Source organism: Engystomops pustulosus, chromosome 2 (assembly GCF_040894005.1).
Source record: "Engystomops pustulosus chromosome 2, aEngPut4.maternal, whole genome shotgun sequence".
NCBI lineage: Eukaryota > Metazoa > Chordata > Amphibia > Anura > Leptodactylidae > Engystomops > Engystomops pustulosus.
The window spans coordinates 90039167-90055463 of NC_092412.1; the positions used below are offsets into that span (position 1 = coordinate 90039167).

Consider the following 16297-nt stretch of genomic DNA (forward strand, 5'->3'; position numbering starts at 1 on the left):
ACAGGAACTTGTTTAAGGAAATCTACCATTTCAAAATGGTTATTCTGACCTAAACAAACCTTTACAACGGGGGCAGTAAACGAATGCTGGAGTTGGTCTTGATAAGGCACATAAATTTTGCAGTTTCGTCAAAAAATCAATTTCTACTTTGGGCCCCTGACACAGGGCGCTCGGTCACAATCATAAGAATGCACGCGCCTTGTGTACACGCGCCCCACCTTCTCTCCCTTGCTCCCAAAATCCAGTTATGTCACTTAGCTCTCGGAAGCACTGGCACATGCACGTTTAGGTTAGAATGACCATTTTGAAATGGTACAACCCATCACAGTCAATCCAAGGGTGAGCCTAGCCTAACTATTGAAATATGCCCTTTTTTCCCCGTGGTCCAATTGTAATATATAATGCTTAGTACAAGTAATCAATCAAGGTACCCAGATACATGGATGCACTAATGCACACATAAATCACATACATAAACACACATAATCATATGCACCACATACATGGATGCACTGATAAACATATGCACCACATACATAAATGCACTCATTTAAAGATGCACCACATACATGGATGCACTCATACACATATGCATTCATACATATTTGTACCATGTTAATGTTTGGACTCATAAACATATGCACCCTACACATGGATTCACTCCTACACATATGCACCGCATACATGGATGTTCTCATACACACATACACCACATACATGGATGCACTCATATACATATGTACCACATACATGGATGCACTCATACATATATGCACCACATACATGGATGTACTCATACACTCATGCACCACATACATAGACACTGTCTAGTGTACCACATACATGGATGTACTCATACACATATGCCCCTCATAAATGGATGAAATTCTACACATTTGGAACACATAAATGGATGCACTCCATTTATGCACTGCATACACAGACACACTCGTACACATATGTACCACATATATGGGCGTATTCATACGTATAATCACCACATACATGGATACAATCATAAACATACATACAGGCATTTCCGACATCACAAATGATACACACTCACCATATACAATGCATACGATGATAATTCCCACTACAGTGATGACACTGGACACAATGGATTGTCGCAATACATCCCAGGAGGGAAAAGATGGAAAGGTTGTTGTCCGCAGCCTTGTACATCATTATCAGACATAGCAATCCCATGCATTTCCAGACTGTTGAGGTTCCACATGAAGTTTTTGTATGGGCTTATATACTGTACCTATTTAACATCTGAGCAAATACAGGGACAGCTACTTGCATTGCATTTTGCCACTGTAACATCCCCCACCGGGGCCTAGCCTTTTCTTGGGGCTTGGAGACAGCCGGGACCAGAATACCGGAGTGGCTGGCCTAGGACACGCTGATGTCACGGTGCTTGGTATGAGGACCGGAGGGTTATCCTACAGCCTGGCAGGTCTCCAGCAGGTGGTGTATGCAAGAAATATGGAGGGAGCGGCTGAAGTACTTGTTTCTCCCTGGGGCAACCCCTGAGTGTCTGTAGGATAGGTCCCTGGGTAATGGATGGGGAAACCCGTGGTGGTAGACAGCCATATCCAGGGGTCAGACGGAGGCAACGTTGTGCAAATCAACTCACGGTTCTTTATTGAACAACAGGTAGCAGGAAACGGGCCTAAAAGGTCAAACAGCAGATCTGATTTCTGGTACTGGTGTGGCCGTGGAGAGGGGTCCTCAGGAATAAAGCACCAGCCTGGTAGTAGATTACCAGGCTGGGATAATTGAGATGGAACTGTGTACAAACTGTGGAAACTGCAGATCCTGGGATTGGATTCTGTGTCAGCACTGAAGGTGTGCTCCACTGTCTCTCTATTCACTCAGACCATGTGGTCTGGACTGTTGACAGACTCTAAAGAGGCCTGTGCTCCCACTGCACACAGGGTTTTAACCCCCCCCCCCCTCGTCAGGTGGTAGCCACATAATTGGATAACATCTTACACCCATTTAACTATTGCCTTTCCAGACAGAGGCTACCGCTGCAGATTACCTGAGATCTCCCTGCATTATCCCTTGATTGAGTTGCGCAGGCTGACCAGATGGATCCTGACAGATAGAGGGACCTGTTTGCTTTTACCCCTTGCCTATACCTTGACAGGGGTGTTGCAACACCATATTTACTAATAAAGACCATGCGCTTTGTCTCTCCCAAAAGCAGGGATCAAATGTAGTAGGAAGTTTCAGTGTCCCTCACATGTGCACAAGGTAGAATTACTGTTACTGTTTCTTTGGCAGCTGCAATTAACTTTATATGACCTTTTAAGATTTTCCTTAAGCCCAGCTTCTGGCTGCTCTTGCTGGGCCACCCTGTGACTTCCTGAGATGTGATGTGAGGGGCAGTGTAGGGCCCAAAGTCAGTAGTAATAATTCCTACTTCTGCAAAGGCTGTAAGGCTTGTTTGTGAATGGCTCCAGTATAGTACAACCACAAATTTTACATACCACTCACTGTGCAGCATACTCAGAGGCTTAGACTACGTTAGAAGCTCAGAGAGGCGGAGTGTGGGCGTATCCGGCGTGGTGATGCTAAGGGCTTTTTGCCTTCTCATGCCGAATCCGCCCATACTTGACTCCTCCCACTCAATGACGAAGGAGTAGCGAGGGGGTGTGGCACATATTGCGTTCGAAGGGAAGGGAAGCGATGTCATAGCTCCTCCCACTCTGTGACATCATAGCTCCTTCTATTCTGCGACGGATGGAATCAACATCATAGCTCCTCCCACTCTGTGACGTCATAGCTCCTCCCACTCATTGACGGAGGAAAGTCCTCAGCTTATCAGCTTTCTGACGTATGGGGGAGGGCAGCATTAACTTTAAAAGTGTGAGAGCTCAAGATTGTGGCGCCCATGCCACTACATCTAGCCACCATACTAGTATAACTTGTATTATACAGGCCACTGCTCGTTTTTGATTCATTTTATCCCCTTGATGTGGAGCTTTTGTAGCCATACTTAGCATCAGGACTGCATAGTCCACTACATTACTTTATTCCCCTGATGAAACGAGTAGGGATTACATATTAGGGACTAACAGGGTCTGTAAGGGACAGTACTGGGACCTTCCTTGTCAGGGTGGGAGCAATATTGCGGGGTCAGGATATAAACCGATCGTAGAGCTTAATAGGCCCTGTACCTTCGGACTAGTACCGCTCGACCAGGAGACGGCGCATCGAAGACTGGTGAGATCCACCCTATTATTCCTTACTGTCCGGATTAATGTTGGTCAGTGGTTTTGAGATGATGCACTGTGTCATATGCTATACAGGAATGCACTAAGGCATGGTGAGGTATTACTGGGGACCAGACAAGATGGTTGATGTGCATACTATTGTGGTTCACTGCGAACTTATTTTATCTGTAATTATTAAAAGTTACGTTTTACTTATGGTACTAGTACATTCTGCTGGATTTCTTAACGATTTTTGGATGTATTTTTCTTGACTTGAAAAGTGAGTTAGCCAACTAGGCAACCTTTTCCTGTCTTGTTAGGATTTAGAATTTTTAGAAGCTCAGACAGCCAGTCAAACAAAGTTTGATCCTGGGAACAACTTAGATTAGCAAGTCCAAAGATGGAGGAGTTTCCATTGCCTATGTTGAGTGGTGCAGGGTTTACTTACAGTCAGTACATTCCCTTTGCTCTACACTTATTGTGCTGCCCCCCCTCAACACAGTGACCAGCACTATCTCAAAGCAACACATCCTGGCTGCCTCTATTACCAGCTCACAAGATGAGATGGTTAATGGGGAACGCCACCAAAAGCTATTGTTTCAATTCATCTTGTGGCAGCTGCGCCCCTGAGTAAACCATGCACCAAATACAGAGTTGTAGTTAGTTTTGCAATCAATAGCAGGTGCTGCATTGTGGATAGGACAGGTAACGGGAACCCAGACAGGACTGTTTATTTATAAGGACACAGAATACATCAAGACAATAAACAAACACAAGCTCAAGGAGTGTAAGAATTGTAAGGAATTCCTTGCTGCTGTCCCCAGCAGCTAACTGGTTCGGCTGGCCATCACTCAAGCCACAGCTGATAATAACGCACATGCAGGGGTGTACCAAGCCTGTCTGCTGCCTGAGGCGAGCCATAGAGAGACACCCCCCCCCCCCCCATATATCAGGGAATGTCAGGACCAGATCCATCATATTGGTTTGGTGTAAAAATAAAGAAATGCAAAATGCATACAGCGTGCCGCCATATAGTATAAGATAGATAAAGCGTATTGTACCGCCATGCAGTATAAAATGCATACAGCGTACCGCCATGTAGTATATAATGCATACAGCGTACTGCCATGTAGTATAAAATGCATACAGCGTACTGCCATGTAGTATAAGATAGATACAGCGTGCTGCCATGAAGCATAGAATAGATAGAGTACCGCCATGTAGTATAAAATGCATACAGCGTGACGCCATGTAGCATAAACTGCATACAGCATACCGCCATGTAGTATAAAATGTATACAGCATGCCGCCATGTAGAATAAAATGCATACAGCGTGCCACCATGTAGCATAAAATGCATACAGCGTGCTGTTATGTAGAATAAGATAGATACAGCATACCGCCATGTAGTATAAAATGCATACAGCGGGCTGTCATGTAGAATAAGATAGATACAGCATACCGCCATGTCGTATAAAATGCTTACAGCATGATACCATGTAGAATAAAATGCATACAGCGGGCTGTCATGTAGAATAAGATAGATACAGCCTGCCGCCATGTAGAATAAGATAGATACAGCATACCATTATGTAGTATAAAATGCATACAGTGTCCCCCCCCCATTTAGTATAAAATGCATGCAGTGTGCCACCATGTAGTACAAAATAGAAGTTCTGATGAATCTTACAAATACAGCATATGCATACAGCATATATACACATATACAAACAGTCGATACAGCATATACCCACACTGCACATACTTATAGCAAATATACACACATATACATCATATATATATATATATACTGTATACACACACACATATTCATATATACACACACACGCATATACATATATACACACTCACACGCATATACACACACATGCATATACACATATACACACAAGCATACACACACACACATACATACACCCATATATATATATATATATATATATATATATATATATATATATATACAAAGATAAAATACCATTACCTTTCTTTTATGGTCGGGAGAGGGGGAAGTCGGGAGAGGGGGAGGGGGGGTCGGTGCCGGGAGCCAGCAGCCCAGCAGCGAGGGTTTGGGAAGGGGGGTTGAGAGCCGGGACTGCGGGAGAGGGGTCGAAGTCAGGAGCTTAGTTTGGAGGAGTGGAGCCGGGACCGCAGGAGCGGAGTCGGAGCCCGGAGCTTAGGTTGCGGGGAGTGCAGCCGGGACCGCGGGAGCGAGAGCAGTAGGGGGAGCGGCGGAGTGAGGGGGGCGGAAGCGGAGGTATGCGGGGAGCAAAGGTATGCGGGAGCGGCAGTGCTAGCGGGGAGCATGGTCCCGGACCGAGGGCAGCAACGTGGTCCTATCCGGCGGCAGCGGGGGTCAGCCACATGGTGCCAACGGCAGCGGGGAACTCCGTGCTGGCTAGGGGGGAGAGGGAGCATGGTGCCGCCCCCTCGTCGAGCAGGAGGCGCGCCGTCTGAGGCGAGATGCTCAACTTGCCTCATGGCAGGTGCGCCCCTGCGCACATGTTCAGAAAATACCACCCGGCTTTCCAGAGGAACACACACTCGGCTCTGCCAAGGGAACTGACTCTGAAAGGCAGCTGTCAATCAACACTACAAGCCAAGCAGTCATGTATGTGGCTACAAACAGAGGAGCCAGAAGCCTGATCCCTTTCAGAAGCAACAACAGTCCAAACAATCATACAATATAATTAAATAAAACAATATCAAAATAAGTTGTGTTATTGTAATATTTCAATAATTGGATGTCCGGGAAATGGAGTAACTCCTCCTAGTGGCAGGGCACTTGTGTTAGTAGGAGGATATATTAGTTCAGCTAAACGATACCAGGCAAAGTTAAACTAGCAACTGGAAATCCACCAGGAACCAAATAGACTGTATACTGTATACTGTATATATGAGTGTGCTTATATTGTCTGGAATTATCTGTTATTTGCCTCATTAATACATATACCACTTGATATGTGAATACACTAAATTGTTCTTTTAAACAGGGATGGGAAAATTATTTATGGTGTTTTATCGTACTACTCTTCTCAATTGTTAGGACTGTACCAACCCACAGGAGACACATAAGGCAGATTAAGAGACAATAATCAAACTATTTAGAAGGTGCCTTTATCCTTATACATCTATTTATAACATCTATCGATGGTACTGGCTATTCAGCACAGTAACCAATTCTAGTAACCCACGGCTTGGTGGAGAAGGGAGGGGCAGTGAGCTTTCCTCAACCCTCCCGTCTCCATTAAAAGCCTAAATTTTTCAGTGCAACCGCCCACCTCAAGCACGGCGTGGTGAGACACCATGTCCTAACCATGATGGGGTGCCATAGCCTTCTTTTGTGGCCATGATCATTTGATTATTTGATTATATGATACTGTATTTATTATTTTACATTTAACAAACATATATGTAATGCTATGCATCCCCTTTAAAGAAGACCTTTCACCAAAATTTTACACCCCAAACCAACAATGCCTGCTAGTAAATGGTTCTAAATCCTCCACATATTACTTAAAACTAGCTTCCAGTGAGGCACTGTACTTTGATTACAGTTGTTTTTATGATATGCAAATTAACATGCTCTTGTATTCATAGTATCATAGTATATAAGGCTGGAAAAAGACACAAGTCCATCAAGTCCAACCTTTAAGAATTAAATAAATGTTTTATCCCCATAACCCGTGATATTTTTTCTCTCCAGAAAGGTATCCAGGCCTCTCTTGAACATGTACATAGAGTCCGCCATTACAACCTACTGCGGCTGAGAGTTCCATAGTGTCACTCCAAGGATACTGGTGATCCACGGCCTCCTTTTGGACTGACAGCTCTGGGTCTCTTTAAATCTTGGGCATTGTCCTGTCCCCTTGTTCATGATTCACAGGTCTTACTACTGGGGCATGCTGTTGTATGGAACTATTACTTTGGGACTATATGTCAATATTCAACTACAATCATATAAAGCTCTGTTTACTTAAAAGAAATATTGGGGCTTATTTACTAAGGATCGGATGTGGCACATCGGCACCGGCTTTCATGCGACAAAAATTGGGTAGCAGGCCATCGGACGATCCAACGGATTAGGACTGAGCACGGGAATTAACATCTAAATTGCATCGCAAGGCAATGAACTTATATGCACCAGGAAGAAGAAGGTGAACTCCGGCGGACCTGAGTGGGGCACATGCAGGAAACCTGGCATACGATCTTAGTGAATCGCACCAGAGTCCATGATCGTTGGACAATGGACAGCGGGGATCGCGACAGGACCGGGGAAGTAAATGTGTCCAATTTTTTACACAGTGCCTTATGTTACCTTCACTGGTGGTGGGGCTGGTCATTCCCTTACTGTCCAGCACAGGTTTTCCTGGTAGCTTGGAACTAACCCAGTTGTTGGAGCACAAATCTTCCTTGATCTTCCTTGAGCAAATGTCTGCACTGTTTGTCATGTCTGCACTGCACTGTCATGTGGAGAGACAGAGCCTTTCTACTTATCGGGAGTCTCCTGCCCTGAAACCTGCAAGCCTGTCCATGGACTATAATGGTTTGTCTGAGGTAAAAGCCACAACTTAGTTTTCTTATGTTTCAGGTGGCTGTTAGTAAGTTATCTAAGTGGTCAGGGAAGACTTTGTATAGCTAGTGCTTAGCCAAGCAGGAATTAATTTAGCGTATAAGTATAAGGCTTTATGTTTTGTTTTGACAATTTTTCTTGCAAGCTAACCCCTTCCCCACAACAAATGCAACCTTTATTCATCACAATAAGTAATACAAAGCACACAAACAATAAATAAAAACACTTAAAAAGATGCAAAAAACAATGGAAAAATTGCACCTGCTCTATGTGACAAAGGAAGGTACAAAGCAATGTTCCAAGACAACCCCTAAGTCCTGCCAGGTGTCAAACAATGGAAATTTGTAATATAAAGAAATCAAATCATCTGTCAGCAGTAAAAGTGTCCACACAAGTGCCTATAATACAATAATACCCTTAATACCCGTGCCAGTAATGCATATTAGAAGTAGATGGACTGGGGGAGGCAGATCCCACGTGTATGGTCACAAAGATGTGACTTCCTGAGGGTAATAGAGTATAATAAAGAGCATGGGAGGTTGTGAGGGCATGCATAATTAGCAGCCTGGAGCAACGGACATCGTGTTCCCTGCGCTCTGTGCTGCTAATTTCTTTTCAAAGTGATCCCAGTATGTCAAGCTTAGGGAAGGACAGTAGCGGGATCAAGATAAAGAGGAGTGGGGGTGAGTATTTGTAGGTGTTTGTGTTTTTTTAATGGATTATTTCCTTTAAGGGAGTGGAAGTTTTCTTTCTACTGTTTACATATTGCTATAATCAAAACTATACTGTACTTTTAATATAAACATTTTATTATAAAACTTCTTCTCTGACGTTTTAGCAAGCAAACAAGTTAAAATTGGTTCAAGCATTGGTTATAGGTTCACTGACATATTACAAAGTATTTATATTGACACATTTAACAGCTGCCAAAGTCTAGCTCCTACACATTGTATAATTTACATTTATAGCATAGAACATTTTGACAATAAATGGTTAAAGAATACATCCCTTATGTAGGTCTAACAATTTACTGGTAAGTGTAAGTCATTAAATCAATTAACATAAAATTTGCATTCGATTTTACAGAATTTAAAAAACATAGAGTTTCCAAAACTTCTGAAGTAGAGCTTTAATTTTTTATTATTTGAAAGGGTTTTTATTATCACTACAAGGGCCAGATTATGAGGAGGGCTCCTGAGGCGCATGCTCCATGGCCTCCATCACTTTCCACTTAAAGGGGCCCAAAGAAACAATGGTGGATTAGTGTGGGCGATTTGGGGTGTGCCGCATGGCCACTTGAATCACGCACTAAATGTGTGAGGATCCCCCTACATTCTGCTTTCTTTGGCAGAGTGAGGGAACAATACACTCCTTGCTCTACCATAAACATGGGAGCGCACAGGACATCAGCATCCTGGTGCAGGCATGGCAGTGACATGAAGAGAAGAGGAGGAGGGTGCACCGAGGGTGAAGGTGAACAGAGTTTTACTATTTTATTATGTTACTGGGGGGCTGTATATATGTATTTCTGGGGAGCTATATATATGTATTACAGGGGGACAATAAATATGTACTACTGAGAGGCTGTATACACTCACCTGCCACTTTATTAGGTACACCATGCTAGTAACGGGTTGGACCCCCTTTTGCCTTCAGAACTGCCTCAATTCTTCGTGGCATAGATTCAACAAGGTGCTGGAAGCATTCCTCAGAGATTTTGGTCCATGTTGACATGATGGCATCACACAGTTGCCGCAGATTTGTCGGCTGCACATCCATGATGCGAATCTCCCGTTCCACCACATCCCAAAGATGCTCTATTGGATTGAGATCTGGTGACTGTGGAGGCCATTTGAGTACAGTGAACTCATTGTCATGTTCAAGAAACCAGTCTGAGATGATTCCAGCTTTATGACATGGGGCATTATCCTGCTGAAAGTAGCCATCAGATGTTGGGTACATTGTGGTCATAAAGGGATGGACATGGTCAGCAACAATACTCAGGTAGGCTGTGGCGTTGCAACGATGCTCAATTGGTACCAAGGGGCCCAAAGAGTCCCAAGAAAATATTCCCCACACCATGACACCACCAGCCTGAACCGCTGATACAAGGCAGGATGGATCCATGCTTTCATGTTGTTGACGCCAAATTCTGACCCTACCATCCGAATGTTGCAGCAGAAATCGAGACTCATCAGACCAGGCAACGTTTTTCCAATCTTCTGTCCAATTTCGATGAGCTTGTGCAAATTGTAGCCTCAGTTTCCTGTTCTTAGCTGAAAGGAGTGGCACCCGGTGTGGTCTTCTGCTGCTGTAGCCCATCTGCCTCAAAGTTCAACGTACTGTGCGTTCAGAGATGCTCTTCTGCCTACCTTGGTTGTAACGGGTGGTGATTTGAGTCACTGTTGCCTTTCTATCAGCTCGAACCAGTCTGCCCATTCTCCTCTGACCTCTGGCATCAACAAGGCATTTCCGCCCACAGAACTGCCGCTCACTGGATGTTTTTTCTTTTTCGGACCATTCTCTATAAACCCTAGAGATGGTTGTGTGTGAAAATCCCAGTAGATCAGCAGTTTCTGAAATACTCAGACCAGCCCTTCTGGCACCAACAACCATGCCACGTTCAAAGGCACTCAAATCACCTTTCTTCCCCATACTGATGCTCGGTTTGAACTGCAGGAGATTGTCTTGACCATGTCTACATGCCTAAATGCACTTAGTGTGATTGGCTGATTAGAAATTAAGTGTTAACGAGCAGTTGGACAGGTGTACCTAATAAAGGGGCCGGTGAGTGTATATGTATTACTGGTGAGAGCTGTATATATATGTATTACTGTTGGCCTGTGTATATCTATATATATGTATTACTGAGGGTCTGTATTTATTACATGGAACTGTATATGTTTATTACTGGCAACATTTACTTTATTGAAAAAAAATGTGGGGAAGGTCTCCATCAGTTTGCGCTCAGGGGCTTCCACTACCCAGCCCTGTTGACTACTAATGAGAGATAAGCTGCAACAGCCCTGCACAATACAACACAGTCCAGGCACGCCACCTCCTGCATAGCTTCCAGCACCAGAAACAGCTGATTGTTGCTGGTTGTGGTGTCAGACCTCCTCTGATGACCTCTCCTAAGGATAATTCCCCTGTACTACTCAGGGTCCCTATCCAAAAGAATTCCCTTCAAATAATGGTCTTCTCTACCTGTTTTGTATACCTAGATAATGAACACTGATCATGGAATGAACCTGGCCTTAACTGCGTGTTCTCTGAGTAGACTAAATGGGGGGCATTTATCATGGTTTGTACGCCAGGCAACTTTTTCTCTTTCTATACCACCCCCACAAGTGGGCGGGGAATGGGTAGTTAGAGACATAGAGTGGGTTAGGCATAGATGGCCAGCACATTAACTATAGTCTGTGTAAGGTTTCTCATGCAGGTTATAGGCCAATTCTATACCAGGCAGGACCTAGCGTAGAATTGATCTGCAGTCTCTAAGTATATACAGTGCCAAGAGGGTGGCAGGGGAGACATGATAAGCCAATTATTGATAAATTCTCCCATTGGCTCTAATTTATACAAGGAGATGCAATAAAAACATGTTTAATGACTTGGGTAAAAAATGTTTTAATAAAAATATCTAACACTCTAGGTTTTCATAAATCCTTCCAGACATGTTAGTGCCCTGCATTATTATTTCAGAAAAGAGTGTGCAGTTTGCATTTAGTTCTACTTCTTGGTGCTTAGTATAGGGTGTGACCCATAGTGAGGTGTGTCCTACTAGTGTCTATAGTTTGTTCCAGTGTGAACAGTATGTGATCCTTTATCATAAGTAAATTGTAGTTTGTGATGATATCATAATACATTTTGGCTTCTTACTTCACAGAGTAAAGGAAAATAACATGCTGTTACTAACAGAATACAGTGAACTTCATTTACAACAATAAGTTAATCTTTTATTTTTGCCAGAGTATGGAAAGTATGTATCCCATATATGCATATTAACCATTATAATGCTACTTGGGCTGGGAGTTATTAACATTTACAACTTAATTTTTCACTTTTTATTTTGATATGCTGCCAAACATACTAGTATCAGAAATACATATCATACATATTACTATTAACATGTAATAAATCTACTTTTAACAGGCAAATTTAATTAAAACCTTGATGCCTTGTAACCATTTACTGTCATTACCTTCATAAATTCAATAATCTCTAAAAAAAATACTCTATATAACAAGTATTATAAAGTATTTGATATTTTACATGACTCTTTAAACCATAGAATAATTATATGTAATATACAAAAAAAATGATTCTGCTATACATTCTTAAAGCATATAGCTTACTGTAAAAGGTGCCATTAACAAGAGTCAGATGCAGGTGACATAAGACAAGTAGCTCAAGGCAGCGTCTGAATACTTCATTTGCTTGCTATTTTGTCTACAAAAATTCGGATCATTGTCCAGACCTCAGTTTCACCTGTTTTAGAGCTGTAACCCAATGATAAATACAGGCGGTCCCCTACTTAAGAACACTCAACTTACATACGACCCCTAGTTACAAACGGACCTCTGGATATTGGTAATTTATTGTACTTTACTCCTAGGCTACAATAAACAGCTATAACAGTTATCACAGGTGTCTGTAATGAAGCTTTAGTGTTAATATTGATTCTTATGACAACCCAACATTTTTAAAATCCAATTTTCACAGAGACCAAAAAAGTTCTGGCTGGGATTACAATGATAAAATATACAGTTCCGACTTAAATACAAATTCAACTTAAGAACAAACCTACAGACCCTATCTTGTATGTAACCCGGGGACTGCCTGTATACCAAACTATACCTACTGTACATACAAACTTATAGCATACAAATAAGTCCCTTTTACACACAAGATAAAACTCATTGTTTAATTTATTAAAGTTTCCTATAAGAGAATCATGACAGCATTTATTGGAGCCTTCATACTCTAGCCTTGCTTTATTTAATATTTTTAATATATCATTACTCATTAGCATCCTCGTCTTAAATAAAATAACCCATTATATTTGGTACATTTACAGTGAATGTTCCTACAGTATCTGCCAGCATCTAGTTCCAATCAGACACAAATGATTTTAAATCAAGTCATTTTTTCCTTGTGATCTTGAATGTCACTACATGTACACAAAGAAGCAGTAAACCACAGAGTAATACTACATATTTGGCACTAATACGGTAAATACAAACTCAAGTTTGATGCAAAGTCTGTTCAAAAATGAAGCGCCTGACTCTAAGCCACAATGTGCAACCAATAAACTTCAAGAAGAATAAGAAGAACTTACTTCAGACTCAGCGAGGGTATCTGTGGCACTGCAGCAATAATACCGAAGACGAAAGAAACCCACACAAAGTTATACAGAGTTCCAGTTTGCATACTTGATCCAGTAAGAAAAACTATCTGCAGACTGTACACAGCCCTTCAATCTCTTCTATCCTAAAGCACAGCTCACACTGTAGTTACAGTGCTCCAAGCTGGCCAAAACCGGCTCACAAGCTATACTCCTGCACAGTTCCTTTGATTAGCTGCCTGCAAGGATTTGGGCAGCTCTCTAGGAGGGACTGTAGTGCCAAATCCTAAAGTTTGCAGTCTAGTCATTCAAGTAATTAGAAACAGTTGTAAATCCAGATGTTACATTTTGACAGACAAAGTACCCTGTTCAGACTTTTTCCCTTTGAACAGACAACTTCATTCTTGAAATACCTGCAAAAAGAATATTATGGTGTATCCACATGCTGTTTTATTGCACTGAACTAGAGGCCTTAGCTGAGAAATGACTATACTGATTGCCAGGACAAGGAGAAGAAAAAGTTCTATGAAGAAAAAAGACTTCTGAAATCGTTAGAAGTTTCGGAACACTTTAATGTAAATAGGCCACGTGTTTTAGGAAGAAGCAATCATCTGGTGACCAGTGTTAACAGGAACTTTTAACCCTGATGGTTGGAATGAAACCTAATAATATTGCTGGTGGCTAAATGCTTAGAAAAACTGCAAAAAATGGCATGTTGGTACAAAGCAACTTAGTTTGATAACATTCTAGAAAAATTGTGGCATGTAAACTGTAACATGTACATTATAATGATAAGTTTTTCGTCAGAGATAATGAAAAACTTATTTTCTTAAAAAAATCCAAAGTTATGATATTCAATTCCCACCCATACAAATAAAAATAAAGAAAAAATATAAAACATAATTGGTATTTGCATGTTTAAATATGCCCATATTTTAAGGAATTAGAGTCCTATAAATACAAAGAGGTTTTGAAGATTGCTAAGAATACCATCAATAATTTCAGAGTCAGTGGTGTAGCAGTGGCAATTAAATTAGGGGCGATCCTGTAGTCAGGGACTACTTTTGTGTAAAGGTTAAAGAAAAGCATGAGAGTCCAAGAAATCCGTAAAATCTTTCCATGGTAACCATAATTTCTGAAATGTTTTAATTTGAGTTCCTCCAGTTGGTATACCTGTGTGATTTTGCCGAACCAGCTCAGATGGCTGGGGTCCTATCCATCATTCTGTACAGTAGGATCAGCATCTTGACATCACTAGATGGGTGATCAGTTAAGTATTTGTAAGGTTAAAAAGAACCTGTCATCAAGAAGGTCACTTTCAATGATGACAGGTTCCAGTATGGTATTGTTTGTGCATTATAAAAATGACGTTTTCAAAGTCCAGACTAAAGTCTGGGGTTTATAAATATATTTCACCTACCTGGCTTCCTACCAGTTACTTCTAGTAAGTCTCGGGTGGAAGAGTCTTAAATTCACTAACCTTTGTCTCATCAATTCATCCTCTTATTCTGCGCAATCATGGCCCACCCACTCCCTTACGGCTGCCTCTCCTCTTGCCTGCCACCTTTGCTTTTGTCAGCTCACTGCCGCAAGTAATGCTCATGCTAGTTTTCTGTCTTGCACAATGAGAAGTGAGGACAGAGCAACGCATCATTACTTCTCTTTGCGCGTCAAGTACTTCGGCAGTGTGCCGGAGTTACTGAATGTTGAACTAACTCTCCTGCTGCGGAATATGATGGGGCTGTGTAAATAAATCTTTATTACTATTATCCTTTGTCTTAGAGCCCCAGCAATCCCCAGTTGAGTGGGGGCCCATTCTATGCAGTATCTCTGCCGTCTAGTACCATCAGGTTGGCAGTTTCTTTTGTAGTCTTAAACATTTAGAAAAGCTATAGATCCCCCCCAAAGGAATAACCTGGGGGCATGGAGCAGGGAGATGAGGCAAGCATCAGTCTTTTGAATGTCACCTTCTCAACTGTCTTTACCCAGGAAATTACCCTGTAAGAAGTGCGGCACCACCTTAAAACTACTAAAATAAACAAATCACCAGGCCCTGATGGCATACACTTCCAGTTAGTGATGGAATTATGTAAGTGATAGATAGACCACTATTTCTAATATTTGAAGATTCCTTAAACGCTTTGTGATTGTCATTGATGTCGAGGTACATTTTTGCAGTTCTGTTATGCGCTTCTTTAAATGACGATGTCTTTGGAGAAGCTTTACATATCACAATAGTTTTTATTTTATTTTTATGATGTGACAGTTTTACTTGATAGAATAGTTTTATTAACTACATATTTTTTTCATTAGAAAATTAGCTGATAAATGACTATGTTGTGACAAAAATAAGCTCTTTTCCGATTAAAGTCTTTTTAAATACGTAGTAAAACTGAATAAAATTTTACCAATATATGTTATAAATTTGTACAGCATCATTTCATGACCCTTTCCCTAAGTTCAGCTGCAGATGCAGAGGGTGCATGTATTCCTACAATCCATTAAACTGTAAGCTAATTCTTTCTTGCAGCTCCTTCTACATTCTGCTTTCAGCTGACCTGAATCTAGAAAGACAATTCTGTGCCCTGGCACCTAGAAACACTATTCTAGGATTGTGTTTCTAGGTGCCACGGTGCAGGAGATTTAGCCGTTTGAAGTTGGCATAACGTTTTTAAACGTCCTTTCTACACAGGTTATGTGCAAATACTACGTATATAGCCATATGGTAGTCGTGATGGGGTTAAAGACAGGTTCCACAGGACTGGCAGATAGCAAATGTGGTGCCAATATTCAAAAAAGTGTAATAGATTGGTCATTAATTTTTTATGATAGGTATTGCAATCTGATTTTTGTTGCATTTTACTGACTGTAAAGGCCAATGGTCCCCTAAACGGTCCCTCAATTTGTCATACAACATATTATGTACTGTCTTCAGTAAGTCCGAGATCCACCAGCTCAGTACATCCTTCCATTCCATAGACAGAGTTAAGGGAATCAGACTAGATGGATAATGATGAACCCTTTGCATTTCCAGGGCATAGATGCTCCCTGCAAGAGTACATTAAAAAAGAGTGACTAAGTGTGGGGTAATCCCTAACTTTCCTGTAATTTTTCGTATTGAAATCATCT

The 16297-nt window shown here is 41.6% G+C and overlaps 1 protein-coding gene across 1 annotated transcript in view; it reads right to left on the reverse strand.

The window, feature by feature from the left end:
- ITGBL1 (integrin subunit beta like 1) overlaps positions 1–13413 on the reverse strand; it is a 186936-nt gene extending 173523 nt beyond the window's left edge. The window contains exon 1 of the mRNA XM_072135499.1: positions 13163–13413. Coding sequence (XP_071991600.1) covers positions 13163–13254 — 92 coding nt within the window. The 5' untranslated portion in view covers positions 13255–13413. The remainder of the gene's footprint in view (positions 1–13162) is intronic.
- Positions 13414–16297: the final 2884 nt, after the last annotated feature.